Source organism: Phasianus colchicus, chromosome 1, assembly GCF_987193195.1.
Source record: "Phasianus colchicus chromosome 1, bPhaCol1.hap1.1, whole genome shotgun sequence".
Lineage (NCBI taxonomy): Eukaryota > Metazoa > Chordata > Aves > Galliformes > Phasianidae > Phasianus > Phasianus colchicus.
The window spans coordinates 67959988-67984165 of record NC_143436.1 but is presented as its reverse complement, the minus strand read 5'-3'; the positions used below and the strand labels follow the sequence as shown (position 1 = coordinate 67984165).

The 24178-nt window shown below is 43.7% G+C and overlaps 1 protein-coding gene across 2 annotated transcripts; it reads right to left on the bottom strand.

Annotated features, from left to right (window-relative positions):
* Positions 1-16255: 16255 nt before the first annotated feature.
* On the bottom strand, positions 16256-23820 carry KCNJ8 (potassium inwardly rectifying channel subfamily J member 8). 2 transcript variants are annotated; one of them, XM_031597151.2, is made up of 3 exons: positions 23663-23820; positions 22356-22804; positions 16256-19077 (listed from the first exon to the last, which is right to left on the bottom strand). In XM_031597151.2, the coding sequence occupies exons 2-3, from the start codon at positions 22718-22720 to the stop codon at positions 18177-18179; spliced, it is 1266 nt and encodes a 421-aa protein (XP_031453011.1). In that variant the 5' UTR covers positions 22721-22804; positions 23663-23820; the 3' UTR covers positions 16256-18176. The 2 variants fall into 2 exon arrangements, with proteins under 2 accessions (XP_031453011.1, XP_031453010.1); XM_031597150.2 differs by lacking the exon at positions 23663-23820 and adding an exon at positions 23067-23406.
* Between the last annotated feature and the right edge of the window lie 358 nt (positions 23821-24178).

Sequence of the window (24178 nt, the reverse complement as noted above, 5' to 3'; positions counted from 1 at the left end):
TTGAGGGGAAGAAGGATGGCAAAGAAGAGTCAAAGGACTCATTGATCTACAGAAATGTTCCGTTCCTGTTTGTGATACACTTGTTGATGTACGCTATAAAACTGCTGATCATTTGATTTGTTTCTTAAGTTCTTACTGCAAGTAATAAATGATCCTGTTTCATTTTCATTTGCAAAAGCTCCATGAATATTCAAAGGGTCAGAAATTGGATCAAACGTGTTATCTAACAAAGACCATATTGAGAATACTAATATACTCCAGATGAAGTTTTTCCCCTTAGAGTTGAAAAGCAGTGGGAACTGCTTGATTCTTATAAGCTAGAGAGTTTTACATACTTAAAATGTTGTGTTTCTCCTTAATGACTCTAAAATAAAAAATATATGTATAAATTGAAAAGTCTAAAGAACACAAATATAAGGAAAATGACTTCGCAAAACAGCACTGTGAGATTCTATCCTGGACTTTAGGAGAGCCAACTTTGATCTCTTCTGGGACCTACTTGGAGCTATCCCGTGGGCTAGGGTGTTAGAAGGTAAAGGGGCCTGTGAAAGCTGGTCAGCATTTAAACAGCTTTTCTTCCAAGCTCAGGATCAGTGCATCCCTGTGAGCAAGAAATCAGGAAAGGGTGGCAGGAGACCTGTGTGAATGAGCAAGGAGCTCATGCACAAACTCAAAAGGAAGAAGAAGGTCCATGAAACATGGAAAAAGGGTCTGACCACTTGGGAAGAATATAGAAATGTTGTTGGGGCCTGCAGGGATGCGACGAGGAAGGCTAAAGCCCACCTAGAATTGAATCTGGCAAAGATGATAAAGGATAATAAAAAAGGTTTTTTAAGTATGTTAACAGTAAGAGAAAGACTGGGAGGAATGTGGCTCCCCTGCTAAGTGACGGGAGTGTTCTGGTAATGAGGGATGCTGAGAAGGAGGAGATACTGAATGCCTTCTTTGCTTCTGTCTTCAGTGAAAAAGCTCTCCCTCAGGAATCCCAGACCCTGGAGGTTAGTGAGAGGGTCTGGGGAATGGAAGACTTCCCTTTAGTCAGGGAAGAGGCGGACCGAGAGTGCTTAGGCAACACCAATGTTCATAAATCCATGGGACCTGATGGGATGCATCCATGGGTGCTGAGGGAGCTGGCAGAGGTGATTGCTGAACTGCTCTCTGTCATCTTTGAGAGGTCTTGGAGAATGGGGGAGGTGTCTGAAGACTGGAGGATAGCCAATGTCACCCTGGTCTTCAAAAAGGGCAATAAGGAAGATCCAGGTAATTACAGGCCATGCAGCTTCACCTCACCTGGAAAGGTGATGGAACAGCTTGTGCTGGATGCCATCTCCAGACAACCAGAAGAAAAGGAGGTTATCAGGAGTAGTCAGCATGGGTTCACCAGGGGGAGGTCATGCTTGACCAATATGGTAGCCTTGATGTTGTTACTGGTAGTACCTTGATTTCAGCAAGGCATTTGATACTGTCTCCCATGACATCCTTATAACAAAGATGAGGAAGTGTGGGATAGATTAGTGGACAGAGATGTGGGTTTAGAACTGGCTGACTGGCAGAGCACAGAGGGTCATCATTGGTGGTGCAGAGTCGGGTTGGAGACCTGTAACCAGCGGTGTTCCTCAGGGGTCAGTGCTGGTTCTGATCTTGTTCAACATTTTCATGAATGACATTGATGAAGGGATAGTGGCTACCCTCAGCAAGTTTGCTGATGATACGAAGTTGGGAGGATTGGCTGACACACCAGAAGGCTGTGCTACCATTCAGTGAGACCTGGACAGGCTGGAGAGCTGGGCAGTAAGGAACCAGATGAGGTTTAACAAAAGCAAGTGTAGAGTCTTGCCTCTAGGGAGTAATAATTGCATACACCAGTACAGGTTAGGGGATGACCTGCTAGAGAGGAGCTCTGCAGAGAGGGACCTGGGTGTCCTGGTGAACAACAGGTTGGCCATGAGCCAGCAGTGTGCCCTTGTGGCCAAAAAGGCCAATGGCATTCTGGGGTGCATTAAAAAGAGCATGGCCAGCAGGTCGAGGGAGGTGATCCTCCCCCTCTACTCTGCCCTCAGAGGTAAGGCCTCATCTGGAGTACTGTGTCCAGTTCTGGGCTCCTCAGTACAAAATAGACAGAGATCTCTTGGAAAGAGTCCAGCGGAGAGCCACAAAGATGCTGAAGAGCCTGGAGCATCTCTCCTGTGAAGAAAGGCTAAGTGATCTGGGTCTGTTTAGCCTTGAGAAAAGAAGACTGAGAGGGGACCTGATCCAGGTCTATAAATATCTAAGGTGTGGGGGGCAGAGTGGCGAGGCCAGACTCTTTTCTGCGGTGTGCGGAGACAGGACAACGGGAAATGGCCAGAAGCTGGAGCATAGGAAGTTCTGCACAAACGTGCGCAAGAACTTCTTTACGGTGAGGGTGACGGAGCACTGGAACAGGCTGCCCAGGGGGGTTGTGGAGTCTCCTTCTCTGGAGATATTCAAGACCCGCCTGGATGCCTACTTGTGTGACCTGGTGTAGGGAGCCTGCTTTGGCAGGGAGGTTGGACTCGATGATCTCTGGAGGTCCCTTCCAACCCCTACGATTCTGTGATTCTGTGATTTCTTTTTCTCTCAGAGATATATATCAGTCTCAAAGGAAAAGAAAATTACTCCTTAATAATTAACCTTGCTGGATACCAAGCTTGAGTTGAATTAATCAGATTAATATTTTATATCTTTCCCATCATAGGAAACAATACTAAAAAAAAAAAAAATTGAACATCAGTGTAATTTATTTTCAGTGTGATGATTGTATATGTTTGTTAAGTGTCCACCCACTCTGCTTCTGGGATGCTCACAGTACTCTCCTCTCCCATCACCTCACCAGCTGCTACCCTCCTCTTTGTCCATTGGGAAAAGCAACGTAGTCCTAATCAGGTAGCCTCTGTGTTGTGGGGATCTGTGCCCCGGGGGTCCCAGGAGAAGGGGAGATTGTTAGGTTGTGGCCACAGCTCTCTGGGCAGCTGGCTGAGGAGGCACTACCTTTTCTGGGCCTGGCAAAAAGCTGCAGATTGTGATGAATAGGGTGGTTGTAACAGTGAGACCAGGTACTTATGGAAATACACAAAGTGAGACAAACTGACAGCAAAGTTGTAGCCATACTTCTGTAGTTGAAGGAATGCTTATCTGGCCTTCTACATTCAAGAAAAACTGGACATCTCCTGCAGCATTAAGATAGTTTAGAAAATGTTAGACTTCAGTTACCTTATGGAAATCAGTCAGTCTCACATGTCTGGTGCTCTCAGCCATATGACAACCATAGCAATTTTGTTGCAAAATTGTGGTAGGGAGAATGTCTCATCACTCCTGTCATCATCCACATCCTGTGGTCTCATTTATCTCCCTGCCAGTGAATGGGTCTCCTTTCAGGCCTAGATAGAAAAAAATGATGTTTTTTTCTATTTTTTGCCACATCAGGCTTGGTGCGTCTGGACATAGGATAGATGTTTTAGTAGCTGGAGAAGCTGGTTGTCTGTACTGACTGTGTCTCTGGCTCTGCCTGGTTCTACCTGAAGGCAACTAGCCTCCCTAGCAGAGGGAGGACTGAGACTACTCAAGGATTTGGAGCGTGACAGAAAGGTTCCTTGCCACAGTGGTATGTGAGGAAAAGCTGGTCTGATTGTTCCATGTTGTGTGGAGGAAGAAGCAGCTGGGAAGCAGAGGGAGGCTGTGGGCCAGACCAAAGGTGTACAGTGAATTTGCAGCTGTGCAAACATCAGCCTGTGTTCATTAACTTTCATGAGCACAGATTGAAGTCATATATACACAAAACCTTTGATTCTGGGCTTCAGTCCCAGCAGGACTTGATAGTTTGCATTTAGTTAGGGCAAGATTCAGAGCTCGTATAAGGAGGTGATCCTTTGGCTTAGACAGGCCAGCTTCTACAGTCTGAAGAAGCAGGCCCTGCTAAATAGAAATGGAATCAGATCTCATGACTTCTTTTTGGTAGCTTTTTCTGACTTTCAGTTTTGAAAGTAGGCTATGAATTGTGGGTAAGAAACTTTGTGATTTAAGCTATGCAGTGAAAGCTGAGTCCATATAGACACCATTGTTCTCTGTACTTGTGTATGGAAATTGGTATGGATTGTCTTCCAAAGTATTGCTCTCCCTGGCACTTTCCTGTTGTTACTTGTGTGGATCCCATTAAAAAGACAAACGTGTGTGTTTGTTCACTCACATGACAGACAAGACCACTGCAGAGGCTCTCTGAAAATTCACCAAACTTCAGCAATCTGGTAGCTTCAGCAGATTTCCTAAGGAGAAATACATGTAGTCAAGGCCAGGATCTGTTCCACCTAAATAAATAAATAAAGATTACATATCCCAGAAGATCCATTTTCCAGTGTCCTTAACCTTGTCTTTGCTGGTGACCTTCTTATTTATTTATTTACTTCTTTTCAAACTGAGCTTTTCATGGCCATTGACATAAATTTTCCAGCATTTCTAATATGGAACATCTGTGGTCCCTATGCAGTGTCCTCTATAGGTCATGGGAAAGCTTTATCTTACTAATAAGCTCCATTCCTCTATATATTCAAGCCCAATTGATGGGGCCAAGTGTGTTTATAAATAAATATTGTCTTGTAATGACCATTTCAATATGTCCCAGAGGAACAGAGTTTTAGTCCTTTTGAGCTGGCCAGCTGCCTTCTTTGTGACAGTGAGAACAGTTTTACTCTGTCTGGTTAACATTTGATTTATGTGGAAACAAACTCCCTGAAGTGACAGAGCAATGATACTGAAGAATTCAGTGATCCCAGCCATTCATAATAGCTAGGGAAGTTTGTTCATCCATCCACTGTTTTCATCAAACAGAATGATAAGTATGTTTATTGAACACCTCTATTTGCCCCCGACTAACTCTCTCTGCCACAGCCCAATAAGAGACGAAAGCAGGAGGAAGGTAACTGGCTTGTGTTTTAATGCTATCCACTTATCTTTCAGTATGAGAAATAACTTACAGGTATAGGACATTACTGCCATATGGAATAATAATACACTTACTGGGAGAATGAATTGCAAAAATTGGCCCTTCTTATTGAGAGCAACAAGAAATATCCTGTAATATGCCTTCTCTTCTAAAATTAAGCATGAACTAAGAGCTCTTTATTGCTGAAAGATGACATACTGTCTCAGTGATTTATTTCTTAATACTGTCCTATAGGAGACAGAATATATCATACATCTGACACGAATCTTGATCTGTTCTATGCTCTTCCATCCAAGCAACACTGCAACAGAATTCAGTCTCCATCTTTTAAAACCCTTTGAAGGTTTTCAGAGAAAATAAATTGTAGGTTTTGGAAGATCAATATTCAGGACTAATGTAGTGTATCTGTTAACCTTCACTGCTTAAATTGTTGCTTAGATACATATATGAATGTATTTGTACAGATATATATGCACTGAGCGAAGAATGTTTATTCCAATTCCCCCAGTTTTTTATTTTATGGGCAGAAACTAATGTCTATGGATGTATATGATTTTTTTTTTTTCTTGCAAAGCCGGTCTGATAAGCAGCCTCCAGTAAGAAGAATTGATCAGTACTGAAAATTGATTCCTGTGCCTAAAATTTCACCCTTTTCTATATTCTCTCAGAAACAGTGTGACTCTTTCAGGTGGTGAGATAAGCATATTTCCTGCAACACTTGGTATAAATCCAATGAAAGATGCCATTAAGAAAAAGACAAATCAAAAATGCATCTCGGCCTGTTATTCCTTGATGTTGTACAAAAGTATGACCGATTAAACCAAAGTAGTGTCTTACCATGACTATAAAGTGTGCACCTGATCATCAGATTTAAAACAAGAAGTCTACCATCTTCAATCAAATTTTAGGCCACAAAGGTTTAAGAATGCGTAGTGTTGAGCATGGTTAGGCATTCCTAACTCAGAGAGACATAAGATCAATCCCCCTTGACCCCAGAGACCTGAAGAGTGGAAGACTTTAGGCACCATATTTAAACCTTATCTCCCTTATCTCCTCACAGTCTATGGGTTTTCAATAATTTTTTAAAAAACATTTCTTGGAATTGTATAACATCACTGTATGCCTTAGCTGATGACTGAGGAGGTTGCCAGTGCTGGGTCACCTCGTGGCACCACAGGCACATTACTTCCAGGAGAATGGGTGACCTGAGCTGGGCTGCAACTCCTGAGTTGCACATCTGGGGACAAAAAGTATCAGAGGACAGAGCTGGTTACAGACAGAGGAAAAGCAGGGGTGTGCCTGTGAATCTGCGGTAACCAAACTGCAGACTGGACTAAGGAAAGAAAAGGGGCTTATTTAAGAGTGTAGTTATTTTCCAGAACTTAATTTTATTATACAGGGAATTATTATTCTCCTTCATGTGTGAGAGATTTAGCACTGGGTAAGGAAATGCACTGGGTAAGGTAGTTCACTTATTTTGAGTGCCTAGGTGTTTCGTGACAATCCAACTCTGGCTGATGCACATAGAATAAGACAGATTCTCCCATTCCTGTTTTCTGGGGCATGTTCTGTAGGAACAGCAGTAAGCCATCTCCTGTGATTTCAATTATTAAAATCCTATGCTGTTTTCAATTCCTTTCTCACAATAGAAAAGTGCATGTCAGAAAGTGATATGTGGATTGTTATCTCGTTTTGATACCAATGAGATTTTGCATTGCGAACCCCTCAGACAGGGCTCTTCTGTTTCAGATAGCAAAAGGGAAGTCACATCACTAGGAAAATATTCCAAAATACTGTTTGTAGATAATTCTTTTTGTGATACCAAAAAAAAAAAAAAAAAAAAAAGCAAATCTTGCATCAAAAAGTCCTTGACTGATCTGCTGTACTGTGATCTGTTCATTTTTTGTTATGTAAACCTCGTGACAGCTTTGCTTTCTGCTGGTGGTGGGAAATTCTCCCAAGGAGAAATGTGTCTCTTACTTCCTCTGGGAATGCTCAGTACCCTGGAGATGCTTCTTGTTTGACATTTTGTTTCTCAAGTGATTACTGGGCTTTTGCTCAGATGAGAGAAGTCATTTTTCTTTCCCCCATGTCAAGTAGTACATGTAATTATGTAACAGCAAGGCTCTTTCCTTTATGCTTTAGGCTACACTGGGTTACCATAATAAATACACAGGGGTTTGTTCTCCCAGTGCCTGTTTGAGTGACTGGGCTGAGCTGCTTTGTTTGCATTCTGGTAGTGGGCATTGCGTGGATCTCTGGAATCTGTAATGGGCTGTCCATCCCTGCTCCCATGGGTTTTCTCACTGGGAATTTGGGGACAGGAGCCAGCAGACCTGAGTGAAAACAAGAGCAGCATCCATGGCAGAAGGTGTCAGTAAAGACTGGTGCCAGCTGCAGCTCCAGTGTGCATAGTACCGAACTGCATGGGACTTTCACTGAAACAGAGACATTCCCTGCTTTGTTTATAAAATGAAAACACATATTTGTTCTATCTGCTGGAAATATGGCAAAGTTAATGTGAATAAGACTTGTAAAATAGACTGGAATTGCATCTGGAAAACCTGAAGTCCTCCACAGAAGACCACACTGTACCAGCTAGGAATTAGGATTAAAAACAGAAGTTCAGATTATGTCAGAACTAATTGCAGATTTCAGTTAAGTTTTTCCCCCTTCCCCTCTTCCCCCTCCCCCTCTTCCCCCTTCCCCTCTTCCCTCTTTTGTTCCTTTTCTTTAAAAAAAAATACAGTAAGGTGGGAGTTTTATTATGAAGTAGCCAGTGGAGGAGCACAGCCATCATTTCAAATAGCATCAAACTGTTCTGCAGTGTCTGGAATACTGCTACTCTTGAAAAGCAGGCAAGTCATTCAAAAACAATACTGAACAAGAAAGTAAAAAATAGGGAAGGTGGGAAGGTTCAACCACTACTGCCATACCACCAACATCCAACTCCAGTGTCGGGCCAACATCATAAAATAGGAGACATTACTTTCAGAGCAACCCTCATATAGTAACAGTGATGACAAAATTCTTAATGTGTCAGAGTATGAAACAAAAGCACACGTCAGTTATACAGAAAGGACAGCAGGAAACTTTTTGCCATTTTTATTTCCTGCAGAGGTTGCACTGAGATGTCTAAACAAAGATGTTTGTGTTTGTATGTAAGTCAGTAACTCTCTGGGATTGGAAGATGCACATCTACGCTGCCTGGGAAGGGATGAATCAGGATTGGGAAAACTCCCCTTCTAGGCAGTTATGATCTGGAAATCCTGCCACTATTCAGAGTTGTTCCTCCTGCTTGGACTTTCATCTCTTAAGCATATATTCAGCTTCAAAGTCTTCCTTGAGAACCATCCTAGTTTGGAGGTAACTTAAGGCAAGTGTACAGAGATCTCTGAACTGTTTAGGATTTCAACAGTGCCAAGATGTTTCTGTCTATTTCAGTGAATAACTGCATCCTTATTTTTATAATGATGCTCTCATTCATTCATACTTATTCATACTTAATTTGGTACCCGGGTGTTATCATGTAATGCCCAGCACAGTGACTGGAATCCAGCACCTGCAGATCTCCCTTCCAGAAGTCTTGAATCATTCGTATCTGAAATAATCAAAATCACATTTACTTTACCAAGAAGAATAAGACATTTTGAGAGAAATAATTTTAAAACTCTGAAAAGCTGATGTTCACTTCTGCTTTCCCTAAGGCCAGTCGTTCCTTGATCTCTCTAGTGCATTTCCACATTAGCCAGGTTGCCTGGGGGAGTCGTCTCCTCCTCCCATAGATGATGTCTTCCCTCAAGACTGCTGCAGTAGTTTGATCTCTGTTTCCCTCAGAATCCATCTTTTCCTGTTGTATTTTTTCAATACAACACATGTTGAAGGATGTTTTTTTCCTACCATTCTTGATTTTTCTGCTTCTTTTGCCCACCAGATCCTTATTAAGCTGATTCACCGTAGTTGCACCCTAGAAACTGGTTCAGCATTCACTGTCCACTGTTTAGTACAGAGAATCAAGTTCATTCAGAGGGCAGAAGAGAATATTCGGAGTCAGAGTGTGTGCAAGACCCTTCTGCACAATAATCAATTGTTTAGCAAGAGAAAAAGCAAAAGCCATGGAAGAAACAAAGACAAACCAGGACTCTGGTTTGTCTTTCACAGTCCTTTGAACCATGCTTCTGGCAGCTCAGAGAGAGTATTCCCCAGGAGATATTAGGCACATGTGCTTTTGACAGCAAGAAGATCTGGGCCTGATCACTCCCGTTGCTGTGATGTTCGCATGGTCACGGCACGCAACCCACTTGGAAGTGAGTCCCTGCCTGATGTGAGCAGGCAGGCACGTAGCTGTGTGGTCACTACTGCTTTTCATGACTGGAAGAACTTGTTCTGCATGGTGTGTGCTGCTCCTCATACAACACCATCTGCGCTAGTGGAGCTCCCTGGGGCCATGAGTGCATGGAGTGTTAACCTTTAAAATCTTGGACCTTTGAATTAAATCTTTTGGTTAATCTACCATGTCTTTGCTAATAAATATCGCTCCTTGGAAAGTGCACTTGTACCTCTTTTTTGTACGTCATAATTGAGATATTGGGCAGATGGGGCTCTACGTACGGCAGTTTCACTGAGCTGAATTGCCACGGCATCTTTACCATTTCACAGAATCATATAATCATAGAATATCCTGAGTTGGAAGAGACACAAATGATGGTCATAGTGTCCAATCCCTGATTCCACACAAGACCACCCCAAATTCAAACCTTGTCCAGACACTTCTTGAACTCCAGCACTTGGTGCCATGCCCACCGCCCTGTGGTGCAGACCTGTCCCTAACCCCAGCTGCCCTCCCCTGACACAGCTCCTCGCCGTTCCCTCGGGCCCTGTCGCTGTCACACAGAGCAGAGCTCAGCGCTGCCCCTCCGCTCCCTGTGAGGAGCTGCAGCCGCCATCAGGCCTCCCCTCAGCTCCTCTGCTCTGGGCCCAACACACCAAGGGGCCTCAGGCACTCCTCACATGTCTTGCCAGACTTTTCCCCATCTTTGGAAGTTTTTCAAAGGGAGTTTGAAATCTTTTACTAATAAGACAACCTTTCAGTTTTTCACACACACACAAAAAAAGTTCAGGAACAAAACATAAACAGCCTTAGCATGTGCGTGTTTCCACAGTTGTGCGTCCGTATTTTAAACTACTGCTTACATCCTCTTTTTATTGCTCAAAATGACATTTGTAAAGTGCCAATATGAAATGCCTGGAAATTCTAATGGAGGAAGGAAAAGGAGCTTCACTTTAACTATCCTGCCCTCTTTCTTTCCAGATGGCACAAGGGCAGTACCATCTCTGACTCTGCATCCATGTGCTAACCAATTTGGAAACTTTAAAGAGAAAAGTGGTCAAGTAAAGCTCTCTGAAACACTTGACAGAAATCTAAACCAACACATTACAACGAGTTACAAACAACAATCAGTCTCAAAACCAGTGCTTCTCCTGTGACATCATGTCACATTAATCACTGCTACGTTGCCCTAATAAGGATGAAAATTTCCCCTTCACAGCCTGTTCTTCCAAACAAAAAAATGCATCTTCTGCTGTGTTGAACCTTCCTTAACATTTGCCAGAACAGATGGAGCTGGTAGCTTTGCTCAAAGGTCAATGAGTTTATTCGAGGCTCTGGGTGGGAGAGGAGTCCAAATGGATAATTGGCACAGTGATGTTTTTTCCTCACTGAAGCACATGAGACAAAACTCTTAGACATGAAGATTCCTGGTCTGTGTGTCCTGAACACCAAACTTAAAGGGGAAACTGTTGTCTGGAATGTCATATTAACTGCAACCTGGAGAATCCCTACTGTCAAATCTGGCACTGCAAACACATCTTCAATTTCTATAAATAACAAGTTAAACTAGTTTCTATCTTTTGATTTGCTTATGTATACAAGGAGAATTTAAGTTTAAGGAATTTACTAAGGAGTTAATATGCTCAAAGTGGAATAGGAAAGAATGTAATAATATACACAGATGTATTATGCTGGGAAGACCCTGAGGAGTTATTACTAGATGCTAGCTGTGTGATAAGCAGTCAATTGCATGCCCTGCGGAAGGTGCAGCCATCTTCTTGAGATGGTCTTTTTATCTTGTGGACATCACTAACCTCCTTTCAGTGAACAAATGTTCAGAGGTTGACCTTTGAAATGAGAAAGATACAGTTGACTTGGCCTACTTGGTGTTTCCCTGATCATTTATTACAGCTTGTACATGTCTGTGTATGGTCTCATTTTAGCGTTGCCATTGGTGAAGTTTCTACCAATTCTACTTTGAAGGTTGTTCCACTTACCACTCAGAGCACAGCTGGGAAATCTTGATTTTAGTCATCTTGACAGAGAAGTGCTCGTCCTTTATCTATTTTGCTGCAAGATCACCCACTCTGGTGGAAAATGGGCCCAACTTGTTCTGCCTGGAGGAAATAAAGAGTGCTTACACCACACCTACTGCAGGCAGAACCACAATGGGTACATCTGACATGCAAAGGGAAGGGGTCCATTGCCCAAAAGGAAGGATGGCAGCTTCTTACATCTCTTAAGGAACAGTAATGCTTTTGAAGGGATTTAACTGACTAACTTCCTTATGCTGGCAAAAAGTTGCCCCAGTTTTAGTGCTGAACAAATCTTTACTCCTTCTATGATGAAGCTGTGCTTCAAAACTGAGCTCACATTTAAGCGCTGATTCGGACTAACAAATATAGTCATGCTTACCTATTTGTTTTCTTGGGGTCATTCCACAAGATGTACAACAATAAATTGGATTGTGGAAAGGTTTTACGTTTCTTTTTTTAGTCTCTGAAAAAGAACATACTGAAAAACTTTGCCTCAGCTACAAGATTTACTACAAAGATTCAAGGAAATATGATCATAGAATCACAGAATGGTTTGGGTTGGAAGGGATCTTTAAGATCAAGTTCCAACTCCCTGCTGTAGGCAGGGACACCTCTCTAGACCAGGTTGCTCAAAGCCCCATCCAGCCTGGTCTTGAATGCTTTCAGGGAGGGGGCATTCACAACCTCACTGGGCAACCTGTTCCACTGTTCCACCCTCATAGAGTAAAGAATTTCTTCCTAATATTTAGTCTAAATCTACCCTCTTCCAGTTTAGAACCTTTCCCCTTGTCCTGTCATTACATGCCCTATAAAAAGTCCCTCCCCAACTTTCCTGAATGCCCCGTTCAAGTACTGGAAGGATGCTATCAGGTCTCCTCAGATACTTCTCTTCTCCAGGCTGAAGAGCCTCTGCTGTTTCAGTCTGTTCTTGTAGGGGAGGTGCTCCAGCCTTCTGATCAACTTTGTGGCCCTCCTCTGGACCCACTCCAACAGCTCCATGTCTTGTGTTGGCGGCTCCAGAACTGGATACTGGATACTATATGATACTATATGAAAAACAGTTTTGTAGTATTTGAGCAAAATGTGAACATACACTAAGCTCATTGCCTGCTACTCTTTATCTTCAAGAATATCTAAATTGATATTTGAACAGATTGTTGTCCCCAAAAGGAGACAGAAAATATGACTGATTAGGGCAGGCTTAGTAGCAATATAAACTGAAGGATCCTTGTGTCTTTAAAATTAGTTTATATTAAGTATTTCAAAAGTCCCATTCAGATTTGCATTCCATTTTTTTTCATGTTGATATGTAGGCAATACAAAGAGACTGACCATGAGGAGACTTTTAGTTCAGAAACTATAATATTCTCTCAAGTTAATACTAAAAATTGAGAGAATATGTTGAGATACTGTATATGGAAAAATTAGCACATCACAAACAGTTTAATCTGATCTGCCAGGAATAGTATCTGTTTATAACTTACTTTAGAAACTCTGGCTAAGATTGAGCGTAGAACATTTTTTTGTTATTTGATATATCTTTTAAATGCTGTGAGACACAAAACTAACTACCCAAGGGGCTAACAATTATAACTTGCTCTCCCTGAAACTCAGCAGTGTTTTATTGATCTGGTTCTGTCTTTGACTGAATGTAAAAATGATGACAGTCAGCAGAAGTAGCCATGTTTTGACAGGCCAACTCAGATCACCCAGATTCAAAGACCTAACATCAAAAAACATGCCCTGAAAAATAAAGAGGCTGTGCCATGGAAGGATGCAATTAATTTCTGTTGCTATTGTGGTTATAGAAATAGCACTTGTGGAGAACAGTGATGCTCCCTGAGTGAGGAAGACTCAGAGCCCCAAACCTCAACAGCCCTTTGCAGTCCTGCCACTCCTCAATTTAATGGCTTTTGCAGCATGCCTCAGACCACAAAACTAAGACATACAGTTTTGCTTTGGCCCACACAGACGTTTTCATTCTTGCCCTTGCTAGTAACCTAAATTTAACAGCAGTAGGAAAAAAAGTAAACTCCTGTAATGGTAAGATACCCCAACTTTTACAGGTTATCCTCAGGGACATTTGTCAGTGACATCTGAGGTATCCACAATTAGCACTGAAATACATTTGTCTAAATAAATCAACAATTTGGTGTTGCCTAACATTGTTTTTTATTTTGCAAGTTTGTTTCCTCAGTGGGAGATTAATTTAGAACTTCTGAATCAGAAGAAGTCTTTCCCTTGACCCAAACTTAATAACTCTCCCTATTCATAAATGCAGAGCCCAAAAAGGACCATTAGGTCTTCCTATCTGGCCCCCGAAGCAGCACAGGCCCTGGCATCATGCACAGCTACTGCAATGAATCCAGAAAAATGTGTTGAGGATAATGTGCATCTTCCAGAAGAAGACCAGGTTTGTGGGTGAAAGAAATGTCTCCATTTGGGACAACTCTTTTTTTAGAACAGAGGCAAAAAAATTGTTAAACCTCTGTTAGATGTAAACAGAAAATATATCACTTTTTTAGTCTTCCTTTTTTTGAGTTTTTAACAGCACAGATGATTAAATCATTGATAGCATTAGCTGAAGTTCAGACCATAATTTCCTTGAATGCAGTTTTTTTTGTCTTTATGTTGTAGTATAGCTTGATGTTTCCAGCATATTCCCTCTCCACTGTTAACTGGTAACTTGTCAGTGGTCTGAGTATTGCTTACTTACTATTTTCAAAGGTTTCTTTTAATCCAAGCCCCTTGCTGACATATCCAAACCGTGAGTGCCTCAGTCTCAGAGGCTGTTTCTCTTGGACAGCACTGATTTTGTCTCACGGGGTAAATCTCTCTACACTGTCCAATGAAAAAATGTGGGAACACATTTTATCTTTACTGTCCAGTTATCACATGAGAAATCTTTTTTTTCAAGTTCAAAGAATTCTTAAGGGGAAGTAGGAAACATAATTCAGAGAGATAGGGAGAAGCAGCATTATTAATTCACTGGGTGTCTTAGGAATTCTTGCCTATCATCTTAGATTAGTCTGGATGTGATGTAAACATACATATACAGAAAATATATTTTGACATAAGCATCAGTTGGAGGAAAATGTTAACTCTCACCTGACTTTGCACGCAATCCAGAGAGGCAATGTAGAGAAATGGGAATTTATCTTTATGTGTTTCACTGCCTTCCGTTACAGACAGAAAGAGTTTTCCCCACCACTTTGTGTCACATCCTGCCTATTGGTCCTTTACACCTTGCTATGAAGGACACTGAAGGACAAAATGTCTGGGAGGGCACAACCCTTACCAATCCACTCTTGGGGACCTGTCACCACGCAAGGGCTCTGGCAGGGTTTCTGGTGCATGGGGCAGTCCAGCAGAGGTCATCTACCTCCTGTCCACGGATCTGGATGTCATGAGGACGCCAGGTCCTTGATACTTTCAGCCCCAACCCTACAATCACAAACTCCAGCATTGTTGCCCATTGACACTGGTGACCACAGCTCCTGGGGCCAGGCAGCACCCAGCTCCCCATGAATCCCTAGTGTAACTTGTTATGCAACTGCAGGCATCTGCAGACGCGGCTGACGCACAGTTGTAGGACACTGTGCCATGGCTACATGGCTACAAAACCCCGTTGCTAATGGCAGTGGAGCACAAAACCAGAGTCTAGAGGGATGTGATTTATTGTTTGACAGTGCCTTCCAAACCCTCACCAATGTTTTGAAAATATCGTGCTCCGTGGAGAGTATCATTTATCAAAAATAATGAAAGCTTTATTCCTTTCATCATATAATATCTCATGTTTTTCTCCAGACAAAGTTCCTTTCTGGTCTTACACAAACTACTTTTCCAGCTTGCATCAGCAAGCATTTGCTAATAATAATCACTGAAAAGCCAGAAAACTGATTTCACAGAATGTCCTTAATCTTAGTTTGTGAAGGGAGAAAAGATATGCAGAATTAGCAGTGTTTCTTCTGTCAGCAAGAGTGGACACTCTTGCTGCTTTTCAGATGGAAAAGCAAAACCATAATGCCTGAATTTTATGCAAAGGGGAAGCCTTTTGTGAAATGCATTCAAGATGGTGGTGAAGCATGGTGAGGCCTATGCCTCTAAACTGACCCAGGGCCTTACAGTAAGATGTGGCTTTATGGTGAAGGCCTATTCTGTGTATGAGATATTAGCCAAATCTAAATCCTTTGCCATATGATGCCTTGAGTGTCCCAGAACGGTTGAGATGGATGGAGCCACACGGCTTGCTTGTAAGAGCAAAATATCATAGTGCAGCACGTACCTGTGATGCAAAGCTCAGGAGTGGGATCATTTTTGGAGAAGCTAGAAGTATGACATAGGGAAGGTTCCAGGCAAGTTTGGTGGCAGAGGAGGCTGCAGATGGGTGCACTGGGGCTGCCCAGGAAGGGTGTTTGGGATGTCTGCCATCTGCTATACCTCCTCTAGGCCCCTATTTACCCCCTTGGCTCAGAGTGTGCCCACCCCAGGTCCTGCCCTGACCCTGGCTCACTGCAGATGTGTTGGAAGAGAGCACAAGGAAACCTGACAGCAACAACTGTGGAGTGACCTGCCACTGGGGGAAGCTTCCTCCAAATACCATTACTTGGATGTTGGCTTCAGCTCTGTAGCACTATGCTTTGTATTCTCTCTGAGTGCTCTCTGTTTGCTTTCCATGTCCCCATCACACTAACTCTGAATCTTCTGGCTATCCACAGAGAGTACAAAGGTATTATTTTCCTATTTAAAACAGAGATGTTCTTGAAAGACTAAGAAAATTAAAAATATATATATTAAATTATTACTCAAAGAGTCTGTGGAAAAGGAAGAGGGACAAGAAGGACAAATAATCCAGAAAAATGAATGGAGAATAGAAAGAAAAAAACAAAAGATATGAGCAGAAAATCAGAGACGGAATAAATCATTATTGCCATTTTTTTATTTTGTAGAAAATTTGCTTTTGTACAGCATTTGACTTAATTGTATTGCAAGCAGGCTGCCTCACAGAAATTCATAGGCCTGCAAATGTAGACCAGAGACAAACTGTGTATGTTCATTCTGACTCTTCTTGGAAGCTACAGATGTTCGTTGTTTGGACACACAACGGACAGATTAATATCTCCAGATGTTCACCAGACATCCTCCAAGAACACTAATGGGCAGGACAGGAATAAACACTTTTAGCAGAAACTTCAGTTTCTGTTAATGCTTCAGATGAAGCATTTTGTTGGTGTTTATTTCATGGACAGCACCTGTTCTGCATATAAGTCTACACTACATAGCCATGTCCTTCCATGCCATCATCCAAGTCTTAAAGAAGCTATAAGCTGACAGTACAAGTGCTGATGAACTAGCTTCCAAAGAGAATGAGAATCCAGCATTGCTGTTGACTGTGTAACCTGGAAGAAGTAAGCAGATATTTAAAATCACAGGAGTATTTAAGTGGTTGAGTGTCTTACCGAGTCAGCACAAAAATAGTACCTTTCCTGAGCCAGAGACATTAAGGCATCTTCTGTGAAGAAGCATTTGTCCATAATTATACTTGGTTTTCACAGGGGAAAGAAGCATCCATCCATTTAGCATTACCAAATGTGACACAATTAGTTGTTTTACCTCTCCTTACTCTTCTAGAAAATCTTGTGGTGACACTTTGGCAAAGGTTCTAGATAAGAAATGCCCTCTGTGATTTGAAGAGAAAAGGTGCTCACCACCAACTTTCAATGTCGTTTTGTATAAAGACACGAGTGTGACGTTGCTAAAAGGTAGTACTTCAGCTGCATCACCTAAAAACTACTCACATGGCTTTGAAAATATTATTACTTGTAATATTACTGTCATGATCCCCTCTCATTCCCATTCATGAAGTCACACTGGGGAAAAACGAACAAACAAAGCAAACAGACTTAATCCTACAAAAAGTAATGTAAGTGAAGGAAAAAGATTTCTTATCTTCAGTATGTTAATCTCCAAGACTAATAAAAACAACAATGGGATTTGGTCTTCAACCAGTACAAGGAGAATGTTGAAAAGCTGTGTGCTTTTTTCAGCTTTAGCACCACAGATGCTCAAGGGGAGGCTGGGAACACTTCAATCTCTCAGCATGGGTTGCAGATACATTACAAACACATACTGTCCCGCAGTGCTGTATCCCACTGCAGGACAAGAACAGCACCCTGCAAGAGGCTGTACTATTTTGTGGGTCTGCTGAAATGTTGTTTTTAATCCTGGTGCTGTTTAGAGCTGCAGAAGCTCTCTTCTGGCATGGCCAGGTCACTTCACCTACTGGGACTGCTTTCAAAATATCTTTGCTATAAAGCAACAGAAAGAAAGGATCTAGAAAACTGACTGGAAAATCCTGCTTCTTCTCCTGTTAAATCATTGAGGAATTTTGCTGATCCTTTCAAGAGAACAAGGGATTCACCCTTAAAAAGCTGATATCCAAATATCTCACACAAAATAAGTGCAAGCTGTTGATATGTAGCTGTTTGGAACTTCTGCTAGTGGGTAAGCAACCCACTTCTACAGGATAAAAACACACTTTGTGACAGACAGTGGAAAAAGATGAGAAAGAGGCCTTTGATAGAAAAACTATGATTAAAAAAATTAGCATGCCATTAGGAGAAGTATAAATACACATTATATTACATAAGTGAACTGTGTTTTCTTTAGTGTACGTGCCACTTTTATTAATTCATACACTAAGTGCTAACGTGTTTCCTAATGCCATTAGGTAGTGCTTTCAGAAAGTAATGGAATAAATAGTCCTTGCCCAGTTCTCTTCTGCATTCTCATTTTCTTCAGTAGAATGAAATTTATTTTTGAACCTCCCCCTGGCACCACACATGGCTGTGCATCACGTTTCGGAGGCACTCTGACTCCCCTCAGGTGTGATGAACTGCACTTTGGGCACCATGAGGGAGGGGTTGGTTCTCCGCATGGAGTTGCTCCTCCGAATGGAGTTGTTTCTCCTCATAGAGTTGCGTTTCCGCAGGGAGTTCTGGTGGGACAGCTCACTCTTCTGCAGGGTCTGGATGAGAATTGAGGGCTTTTCGTCAAGCTCTCGTGCACTGCAACGCGGTGCTGCCACTTTGACTGTGTTGCCAAATTTGGAGTAGTCAACGGCGTAAACACCTTCCTCCTCAGTGACAATGGGCACAAAGCGGTGACCCCACAGGATCTCCTCTGCTATGTAGGAGGTTCTCGCCTGCGTTGTGATGCCAGTTGTCTCCACGACTCCTTCAAGTATCACTATAAGCTCCAGATCCTGGAGTGCCAGGTCAGAAGCGGAGATATCGTAAAGAGGACTGCGCTTGTCTATGACGTGACAAATGATTAAGGGAGCCACCAGGAAAATATTGTTACTTTCAATGGGGTTATCCACGGGGATATCTACTTGGTGAATGGGTATGACTTCTCCCTCAGGGGTTGTAGTCTTCCTCACAACCTGGATTCTCACGGAGGCGCTAATGATCATGCTCTTCCTCAGGTCTCCCACTCGAAACATGAAGCAAAGTTTGCCATTTCGAACGGCAATGACCGCCTGTCGACTGAAAATCAAGGTCTCTGCCCGCCTGTGAGCTTGAGCGGTTTTCATGAAGATGCAGCCCAACATGACAGCATTGATTATTAGACCCACAATATTCTGTAGGATCAAGACTGTGATGGCCAAGGGACATTCCTCCGTCATCATCCTGCCCCCAAAACCAATGGTCACCTGAACTTCAATGGAGAAGAGGAAAGCAGAGGTGAAAGACCTGGAGAGGAAGATTGTACAAAGTTAACTGAAAGCTCATCAAACATAAACTGATAAGCTATTAGCATATGCTTAGTAGAAACAAACTTAAGTGCCTATTTTTGCAGCTCTTGTAAATGTAAGCCTTCTGTTAACATTGCATGTTTGGTGATTCAGTGTTTGTATGATCAGTGATGCATATAATGTTGAGAGGGAAGACATAAGAGCCTGAGCTCCTAGAAGACCATTTGTAATTCTAGATGACCCTAAGAAACTTGCATCTGAGCCCACAGAATCAGGCTGCAGAGGGAGGGCGCATCCCAGCTGAAAGACAATGCTGTGCCCAGGGTTTGGGTTAAGCTCACTGCCGTGGCAAGGCTAGCTGGAAAACTTCAACACAACAGTGGGTTTAGAAGTGTATCCCTAATATACTATACTGTTGGACATCAGAGGATGCTGTCTGAAAACTTTCCAGAACACATTATTTATAATAGTGCAGAATATCACTTCTTGAATATACACCATGCTATTTCACTTCCTGGTATAAACTCATACTTCCTTCACAGAAGTCTCTTATACTCCAAACCTGTACCCTGGGATTTATACAGTAGATATTTTGCACATGGGGTCTCATGAACTAACATAGTGACCCTTTTGGAACAGTACAGTCCACAAACATTTGAAGCATCCCCAAGTGTGTGGCTTTACCTATGGAAAATATATATCCTGACCATGAAGATGGTTCTAAGGCCTGGGATCAAGAAGAGACATTGAAATAGAACAGTCAATATCAGGGATAATGTTCTGTAGAATGAGAATGGTCATCTTTCAGAAAACCAGACAGTCTCTGTACAGACATCTTTGAAATAACTTAGTCTCTTTTTTCCTTTTCTGTTTTGTTAATCTTTGGCAGATTCCCTCACACTGAGGAGTTTGTTCTTGTCTTTTATACTGAAGAAATCAGGGATGAAGGAGTTAATTCATTCATGGAATGATTTCTATGTTAATGAGTAGTCATCTACATGCAGAATAAAGCTTACAGCTAAATCTTAATTTAATTTAATCCAACTTAAATCTCTGTGCAATGAAATATTCTGACTCCCTTTGATACTCATCATTTAAAAAAAAAAGGAAAAAAAACCCCACCTTTTTAGAGTGCCAGTATCAGAAGCAACAAGTTTGTACAGGATGGTGAACAAGTGAAGAGGGAGCCATGAATGTCAAGCCACACTATTGCCAGGTCCCTCGCTTTAGAGCTCTGCAACAGTTTTTCTCTTTGGATAACATTTGCATTGTGTGGCAAAAGTGCTACTAGCCTTAGATATTCTGCAGTACTTTGAAAAATGGAAGTGCTGTAGAGTTCCCTGCAGTAGTGGTTAAAATTTCCTAAAGCCAGATTTCCCTATAAATATGTAATGGCACCCATCCAAAAAAGCTCTCCTGAAATATCTGCGAGCCTAAATCTCAGGAAAGTGAATTAAAAAAAATATTTGCCATTATTTTGACAGATATTATATTAATATTATATGTTAATTCATGTATACGCAATATTAAGTACGCTTTAAATCCAGCAACTCGCTACTCTTAAAAATATCAGCGATCATATTGTTGTTTCAGATTGTATTATTTGATATTGTGTCCAAGGTGGTGGCCAGGTTTAAAAAGATGTAGGGAAGAGATTTTCCGTGGATACGTAGGCAGCTGTAGGCTGAAACACCTCAGGTACTCACAGGAGAGCGTGACAGGTGTTGTTTGCCAAGGGCTAAAGCTCAAAGGCACACCGGTTCATTGGCTCTGCCTCATTGCCAGCCCTCAGACAGCCTCTGTGGCAGGGAGGACACTGCTGGCACAGTTGCATGTGGGGCTACAGGGAGATAGCAGGGGCTATGGCTCTGCTTTGTCCCGGAGGCATGATGACCTCAGCAGTCAGACCAGGCTCTGTGGAGTGGCCCAGGAGCACAATGGGGATACATGTTGTGGGGGCCTCCACCAAATAGAGTGACATCCTCCCAGAGGACCCCAGAAAGTTGGTGGGGTTGGACAAATCTCACACACGCTTCCCTCTGGGAGCAATACACCAGAAAGGCAGGGGGTGACACCCTGGAGGACATCGCCAGTGGGTGCCAGCTGGATCATGATGTCTCATGTCAGAGGCAACTGTTTATGACCCCTTAATGGAAAGGAAATAAGACAGCCATCTCCCGCTGCTCCAGATCCTCAACTTGATGAAGGTCAGCCTGGAAAATCTCCGCTTTATCTTCCCCTTGGAAATTTCCCATTTAGCACAATAGTGTCAAAAAAAAGGGAGAATGAAATCTCCATTGCCTCATGAGTCAGATCTGAGGTGCCCTCAAGCTTGCTGAGGTGCCTCAAAAACTACGTGAAACAGAAAGTTAAAAGAGAAGCAGAAACTCTCAGCCCCTCACACAGTCACTGCAGTGTGTCAAGGCAGCTGCTATAGGGCAGCCTGGCCACCCTGAACCCAGATTGTCCTGCTTAGAAGCACCTGCTGCTATAAAAAGACCTGTTACTGATGAGATGACAGAGTGATCTTATTGCCTACTCTCACTTCCCATTAACAAATGCTCCCCCTGTCCTGTGTAGATATGTGTCAGTTTGCCAGAGCCTTGAAAATTGTCATCTGGGGACAGAGAGGAAAATACTTCTCTTAACAGCTGACATTTAACCCAGAATTCCCTTAAACTTTCACTATCCGATAAATCATGCACACCATGGAAGCAGTTCGTCCTTCAAACTGCTGGCCTCATCAAAGGCCAGGCATTTTGGAGCTGTCTCATAAGTGTCATCCTGAAACACATCTCCTTTTACCCTACGCAGCACATTTCTTGCCAGCTGACACCTATGGTGGGTGCCTGCCTCACAGGCATTGCTTTTGGAGCAGGCCACCTTCCACCAGCACAGCTCTCAGCTCACACCACGCTTGGGATGCTCCTGCTGCCACAGACAACATTACGATACGTGTAACACATACCCACTCTTGTAGCAGGCTCTTATCTTGACAGGCAAGGTATGTCACCCACAGAGTGTGGAGACACATGAAAAGCAGCAGGTCTCCCTCTCTTTCAGATCCTGTAAGGAATCAAAGAAATCTACAGTACAGCATTTTCCAAGCCCAGAAGGCTTGCTGAATTTACGTAATCTAGAGGAAAACACCGCACTTTTCAATTGTCTCAACCAAACAATAATGGTTCATGTAAACCAAAAACTGCATTTCAGTCATCGATGGGACAGCAGGCAGCCACGTCCCAACCTTTTGCTGTCCCCCCGACTGCGCTGTACCTGACACATGTCACGCAGGGAGTCCACTTGGTGTTGTTTGCAGTGTTCTCCGTGCTCGGGTCCATGTCACCGTGGGCAAAAGCCACCAGCCACCACATCATGGCGAAGAGCAGCCAGCTGCACAGGAAGGACATGGTGAAGATGACCAGCGTGTGACGCCATTTCAGGTCCACCAAGGTGGTGAAGATGTCTTGCAGGAATCGCCCCTGCTCGCGGATGTTCTTGTGGGCCAGGTTGCATGCTCCATTCTTGGCGATGAAGCGGGCTTTGCGCGGCCGGTCCCGGATGCGTGGCTTGCGCAGGTTCTCGGCAGCGATCCGTGCCAGCACATACTCCTCAGGGATGATACTCTTCCGAGCCAACATCTTCCTGCCACCATAGTCCACCTAGCGAGATGCAGAATGCGGGACGCTCCCTGCGGTGTGCCTCCGTGGAGCTCACTGCCTCCCCTGAGAAAAGAGAAAATCGGTCAGATGCGGCAGAGAGGTGCCACAGCAAGAAGCTCTGCTTAGGTAGTCCCACATCAGCAGCTTTCACACTGAATGTGACAAGTGGCTTTACTCCACAGCACCCTCCCCACGCCAGCCCATCCTCTTGGTGTGAGCGACGGGTGCCAGCTTCGAAAGAACACCGGGGATGCTATCTACACTCCCTGCATAAGGCAGGCTGCAGGGCCCTCCCGCAAACTCGCCCTAAAGTAACGCGACGTACAACAGGTCAGGTCCTCGGCTCTCCAGGAGATACCCGGGTGTGTCCGCAGCACGGACACTCGGTCACTCGCATCCTTCGGGGCGTGAAGAATCAGACCTCTCCGCTCTGAACCGAGGCCGGCCCGCGGAGATCCTTCCCGGCCGCACAGCCTCCGTCCCGTCCCCCGGCACCATCGCAGGGAGCCGAGCCGCGAGCTGGAGGCAGGACCGCGCCGAGCGGGCGTTCCCGTTCCCGTTTCCCCCTCGGCCCTCCTTCCTTTCCGGGATGAGGCGGGGCGGCCTCGCTTTTATCCCCAGCCGTGTCCCCAGACGGCTGCCGGAGCGCGGCGGCGCTAAGCGGGGCTGTCGGCAGCCCTCCGGGAACTGGCAGGAGCTCCGGACGCCTGCCCCGCGGCTCCAGAGTGGGGCCGGGCCGGCGGGGTGTGGGTGTCCCGACTGTCTCCGGGCAGAGCCCGTCTCTGGCTGCGCTCTGTAAGCCCGGAGCTTCTCTTTCCCAGTTTTATCGCAGCTCAGGTCTCAGCTCGCAGAGTGGGGAGCGTAAGCGGTTGGAGGAGCGGGGTCGGAGCCTGACGACCTTCCCCCGACAAACGCAGTTACCTGTTGCGGCAGGAGGAAAAGAGGCATTCCTTTGTACGGCGCGCAGGTCGCATTGACTCGGATGGGCGCTGCGTCGGGCCGCTCTAATCCTCAGCCGCTGTAAGGGGAGTTGATGGATGGGTATTTATATAAGCAAAATTAGTGCAGCGTCAAAAACGACTCGCAGAGGTTCACTCGTGTTCCCGCAGGTCGAAGTTTATGGTTTTGGCACTGGTGTTTAATGGAAACTTGCATTCTTGGAAATCACAGCTTTTCTTTTTTTTTTCTCTTGCTTTTCTTTATCTTTTCTTTCTTTCTTTCTTTCTTTAAATTCTTTTTAATTTTTCACCCCTGAGGTCTTAAAGTTCGTAGCAGGAAGAATAAACATGATTTCAGCTTTGCAAAAAGGTCTAAATTTAGATCTCAGTATAGCAAAGCGCAGAGATATTGTGTTGGCTTAACTCCTCCACGCCCAAGGAATGCCTGCCTGCATCATGTGTGTGTGTACGCTTGTGCAGTATGAGAAGTTTTCTGTAC